The sequence below is a fragment of the Mandrillus leucophaeus genome, unplaced genomic scaffold (genome assembly GCF_000951045.1).
Source record: "Mandrillus leucophaeus isolate KB7577 unplaced genomic scaffold, Mleu.le_1.0 Scaffold58, whole genome shotgun sequence".
NCBI lineage: Eukaryota > Metazoa > Chordata > Mammalia > Primates > Cercopithecidae > Mandrillus > Mandrillus leucophaeus.
In genome coordinates this window covers 2,713,521-2,719,407 of record NW_012106252.1, presented here as the reverse complement: position 1 = coordinate 2,719,407, position 5,887 = coordinate 2,713,521, and the positions used below count along the sequence as shown (strand labels likewise).

Sequence of the window (5,887 nt, the reverse complement as noted above, 5' to 3'; positions counted from 1 at the left end):
TCCCTCCCAGGTTCAAGCGATTCTTCTGCCTCAGCCTCCCAAGTGGCTGGGATTACAGGCGCCTGCCACCACGCCTGGCTAAGTTTTGTATTTTTAGTAGAGATGCAGTTTCACCCTGTTGACCAGGCTGGTCTCAAACTCCTGACCTCAAGTGATCCACCTGCCTTGGCTTCCCAAAATGCTGGGATTACAGGCATGAGCCACCGCACCTTTTAAAAAATGTTTGCTTTTTTAAAATGTTTTTTGCAAGTCTGCAGTAAATTGATATATAATACTGTGTTTGAAGTCAGTGTTTAGCAAGAACCTGGACTATCTCTCTTATATTTGTTTTTAGAGCAATAGCTGTTTGAAAACATAAATTAAACATGGATTAAAACAATCTAAGTATCAGGCAGTAAAGGCTGGCTGCAAGTAATGTCTTCTTTTAAATACCAGCTTGCCCTATTTTTGTGGTTTAAGATAAAGTAGCTCTTTTATCAAAGTATTGAAACTATGAAAGATAATACATTCCAGGTAAGAAATATGTTGTGGGATTAATTCCTCACTCAGTAATTTCATAATTTGACCACATCTGTTGTTCTACAGGAATATAAAATACAAATGTTAAGAACTATAATAATGACCCCTCATGCCTTTATTCACCACAAGTAAACTTAAAAACAAATTTTATTTAGTTAACAAATAAATAACTTAGTTAACACAACTGACGGAGTTTAAGGAGTTACACCAGGTAAAAAAACCATCTATACCTTTGCCTTGATTTCCAGAATTCACAGGCCTGCATCCTTTTGATTTGTAACATGTGGATTTGCTTTTTCTGTGAAGAGAAGAGTAAATTATTGCATTTTTTTCTTTCCTTAGTGAGCTTATAAATACCTCTAAATTGGAAATAAGCATTTTGGAATTCTAGTTTCAACAAGATTCAAATTCCTCATATATTTAAGGGACACTAGTAAGCGTTTCATGACTTCAACATAGTGAAAGAAGAGATGAAATGGATGTTTATGAATAGAAATTTTCTCATGACCAGATATTACCTCTTTCATCTAGCAATATTTCTCACTCTGACTTTTCAATCAACTGGCCAATGAATGTGTTTGGAGTGCCTACCATGAAGAAAGTGTTTCTGGGCTAGGTGCTGCAGAAAATATAGAACCAAAACACAGTGTTTATGGTTGGAAAAAATTATACACATGCTAAAAATTACCTATAACTTGAAAAGTGCTGTAAATTAAGTGAAAAGTGAGTGGTATAATGAGTGCTTTGTTCTGAGGAGGGGGCAATCACTGTTGGATTCCTGTGAGAATAGGCTGCAGAAGGCTGATGGGCCTTGTAGTGTGCAAGACGTTACCTCCTCACTATGCGGCCATGGGCAAACATTTAGTAATAGGCAGTGATTACCAGATACCTTTTCTGTGTATGCCACTGTCACAAATACCTTTTCTGTGTATGCCACTGTCACAAATACCTTTTCTGTGTATGCCACTGTCACAAATACCTTTTCTGTGTATGCTACGTAGGGAGACATTATAGTTAAGACTTGTTACAAGTATGGTTTTGGCGTTATCACAATTTCACCAACGAGGAAACTGCATTTGAAAAGGTTAAACAATGTGCTTGTAATTCACCCGGTATTTGATTCACAGCTAGGGCTGCAATTCCAGGGCTGTTGCTATTGACTAAGAAACTATGGTGCTTCTCCAATTAATTCTTCCTATATCTTCATCGCTCACCTTTAATACAAGGTACATGTGCGGTAACTAGTGAAGTGATAAGAAAAGAGAGTGAGTTATTTATAAGAAATGTGCTTACACACTAAATCACAGAAAGCAAGTTTCCCCTTGAATTGGAGTACTGAAATTGTTAAATATTCTATACTTAAATGACCTTTATATTATTATACATACAAATATTTTTACATACTTAGAAATTTGATTTTCAAATTTCTGCATGTTTTAATTTCACTTGGCTGCAATAATATACATTCCTGAGGATAAATATATGTGATCTCTAGAGTAGGAAATTCTAGGATGCAATATTGGCATACCTATACTGTGAGAAAACCTAGTTGATGGGAGGCTTTATTTTTTTTCTGCAAGTTAATATTTACCTTTCTTCTCCATCTAGTAAGTTGCAATAAATTTCAATTTCTTTTTCTAAAAAGATTTTTAGGTCAAGAAGCTGTTCATACTCCAGCTTCTGGCCTTCTGTTTCTGTTCGAATCTGTTGCAGTTGTTCCTCCATCACCCCGATCTGATCCTGAATTTGCTGGAGTTGATTGCAGTAATTTCCTTCAGTCTCAGCCAAGGAGCATTCATAGGAATGTTTCTGAAAGACAAACAGGGCAAAGCTTCAATGTGTAAAAGAGAAATGGCATGGACATTTTACATTATTGTATTTATTTTTTTGAGATGATATTTTGCTCTGTCACCCAGGCTGAGTGCAGTGGCACGATCCTGGCTCACTGCAACCTCTCTTCCTAGGTTCAAGTGATTCTCCTGCCTCAGCCTCCTGAGTATGTGGGATTACAGGTGCTCACCACCACAGCCAGCTAATTTTTATATTTTTAGTAGAGATGGGGTTTCACCATGTTGGCCAGGCTGGTCTTGAACTCCTGACCTCAAGTGAGGCACCTGCCTTGGCCTCCCAAAGTGCTGGGATTACAGGCATGAGCCACCATGCTTGATCAGCATGGTCATATTTTAAATATTCTCAAGGTAGAAATAATTATTTGTATAAGGTCTGAATATTTTCAACTGAAAATCAACATTTGCAAGATTTTAAAAAATTCCTCTATTGTAAAAAGGCATTTTTCAAGTTTTGGAATTGGTGAATTTAGGGACAGAATTCTTGATATTTAATATATTTTATACTTTTAGTCATATGTAAATGGTTATACGTACTTGGTGTTATATACATTTTTATATCTGTATTGACTTATACATATTCACACATATATTCAATTCAATGGTGATTCCTACATACCACAGCCATGAGGGACTGAAGTTCTATTTCCAGGGTTTGCAGGTTGCGTTTCAATTCGGTCAGCTCATTTCTGGCTGCTGTGGCTGCTCCCTCATCATTGGAAATCTGTTGTTGCAGCGTTGCACTCTGAAGTGTAGTTGTTGAAAGGGTTAGTGACCGGCCTGATTGTCTCCTGAGCAAGCCCTTTGTAATTTGCCATAGACCCACCCTCTCATTGAACCAGGCTTCAGCATCTTTGCAGTTCTGTTCAGCCAAGTCCTCATACTCAGCCCTCATGTTGTTTAACAGGACAGTTAGGTCCACTCCTGGGGTTGCATTCATCTCCACGTTCACATTCCCCCCAGCTGTACACTGCAAGACTTCCATCTCCTAGAAAAAGGATCAGTATTCACCCTCAGTGGAGGACTTTGATTGATGTTCATGCCCTGCTATGAAATGAACAGTGGACTTGAAGAAGGAAATTAGACACTATATGAAGCCACTCTGCAGGCTTCCTTACCTCCTCGTGATTTTTTTTGAGGTAGGTCAGTTCCTCACTGAGGGTCTCACACTGTATCTCCAGATCGGTTGTACAGAGGGTCAGCTCATCCAACACTCTGCGAAGACCATTGGTGTCAGCCTCAACACTGTGGTGCAGAGCCAGCTCATTTTCATACCTGAAAGATTAGTAAGGCACCTGGGAGTTGTCATCATAGGCAGGTGCAAAGCACAACTTTTTAAGACATTTCATATGCTGAAAGACATGATGTTCTCTACATGCTTCTGAAGCTTCTTGCAATGGCAAACTGCTAAAATGGTTTGAGATACCTAACAATTCATGAATTGTATTTTGGGGATGTTATTTCTTCAGAGTTGATTTTTGTCATCCAATGTGCTTAACAATTAAATACAATATTGCTAGATTTTAGATTTTAAAAAATGTAATAGCTCTTTTTTGTTGTTGTTTGCTTTTGAGATAGCCTCACTCTGTCACCCAGGCTGAAGTGCAGTGGCCCCATCTCAGCTTACTCAACCTCCGCCTTCCAGGTTCAAGTGATTCTCACGTCTCAGCCTCCCGAGTAGCTGGGATTACAGGAGTGCGCCACCATGCCTGACTATGTTTTTGTGTGTATACTTTTAGTAGAGACGGGGTCTTCCCATGTTGGCCAGGCTGGTCTTGAACTCCTGACCTCAAGTGATCCGCCTGTCTCGGCCTCCCAAGGTGCTGGGGTTACAGGCATGAGCTACTGTATCCAACCATGATAGCTCTTTTTATAAGGGTGTATTTAATTCAATTTCTTTATTTATCTAGTCTGGCTTTAGAAAAACATTTTGGTTTTCAAAGCAAAATATATATTCCTTAATCCAACTGTAATATTTTAACTTTTATTCATATAATTAATTAGTTTGTTTTCACCTACTTCAGCCTGAAGTCATCTGCGGTCAGTCTGGCATTGTCATTTTGTAGAACAATGCTGGCGTTGCAGGTGGTTGCAGAAATAATCTAAATAGGGAAGATTATGAAAAATGTTGATTACCAAAAGTCAAAGGAGGCTCCAGATTTCAGTGTGATTTTATATCTTCTTAATCTGTCAAACATCTGTTTTAGTATCTTTTTTCTATGTTAAAGAAATCTGGATTTTCTTCAGATAATAAGCATCCAGAGCTTAAGTGCCACATAGGTACTTTTATTACTTTTGATCAAATGGTATGAGCTAAATATAAGAAAAACAAAGTGAATATATCTGTTTTGAAATGATTTCTTTTTCATTATTTAATTCTACAAGATTTTATTGCCAGGTACTGCACTTAGCACTGGAAATACCGAGTGAACAAATCCTACATCACATAAATTTGTTAAACACATTTTATATTTTCTCTTCTTTAAATTATCCAGACACAAAGTCTGTAGTAAAAATATGCAAATCTCTATTTCTTACCTGCCTTTTAAGATCTTCAATGACTGAGAAGTATCTGCTATAGTCATGATTGTGTCCCCGGAAAGAGCCAGGCTCACATTTCTCGTACCAGCCCTTGATCTTCTGCTCCAGGTCTGCGTTGGCCTCCTTCAGAGCACGCACATGGTCCAGGTAGGATGCCAGGCGGTCATTGAGATTCTGCATGGTCACCTTTTCATTCCCAGAGAGGAGGCTGTGCTCATTGCCAAGAAAACCAGGACAGGCACCACTTCCCAACCCTCCACCGCTATTGCAGAAGCTTCCTCCAGAAGAGATGCCCCCAAGAGTACAAGAAAAGCTGCTTCCTGCTCCCGACCCAACACACACATTCCCAGCCACAAAGCCTGTTCCTCCACCGGACAGCCTACCAGATCCAGTTCGCGAGCAGATCCGCCTGGATCCCCCAGAAAGTCGAAAAGACATGGCGGCAGCACAGACGGGCAACCCCTTGCCAAAGAGAGGAGCAAAGCCAGAGTTCACCTTCCACACACGTTAGCTCCCTTGGCCTTTTATAGGATTCACTGGGTCATTTCAGTCTTGACTATGCCAGTCTGTAATAAAATTTACTTGCATCCTAATTGTTGTTTTTCACAATTGGGTGATTTTTAACGGCGTCCAGTCTGTAGGTGGAAAGGTGCCCCAAGGATATTTTTTATATATAAAAATGGTGCCAGGTGAAGTAAAATTAAATCATAGCCTCAAAGGCCAAAATTAAATATGACTAAATATGCATCTTTTTGACCACTGGAATATTAATAGAATCTAGAGTCTCCCCGTCACATATAACAAAGAATTAATAATTCCAATGACAAATGTCTCCTACTTTTGTCCTGTTAATGCTCATAGAGTATTTCTAGTATTCCCACTTCGCTGAGTGCCTCCTTTCTTCCTTTCTTTGTTTCTTTTATTTTTCTTTTTTCCTTTTTTTAAGAGATGTGGTCTCACTATGTTTCCCAGGCTGGTCT

General features: G+C 39.0%; 1 protein-coding gene across 1 annotated transcript; it reads right to left on the bottom strand.

Annotated features, from left to right (window-relative positions):
• Window positions 1-690: 690 nt before the first annotated feature.
• On the bottom strand, window positions 691-5,374 carry KRT26 (keratin 26, type I). Its single transcript, XM_011999039.1, has 7 exons — window positions 4,905-5,374; window positions 4,386-4,468; window positions 3,485-3,641; window positions 3,193-3,354; window positions 2,986-3,111; window positions 2,111-2,328; window positions 691-817 (listed from the first exon to the last, which is right to left on the bottom strand). The coding sequence occupies exons 1-7, from the start codon at window positions 5,343-5,345 to the stop codon at window positions 691-693; spliced, it is 1,314 nt and encodes a 437-aa protein (XP_011854429.1). The 5' UTR covers window positions 5,346-5,374.
• Window positions 5,375-5,887: the final 513 nt, after the last annotated feature.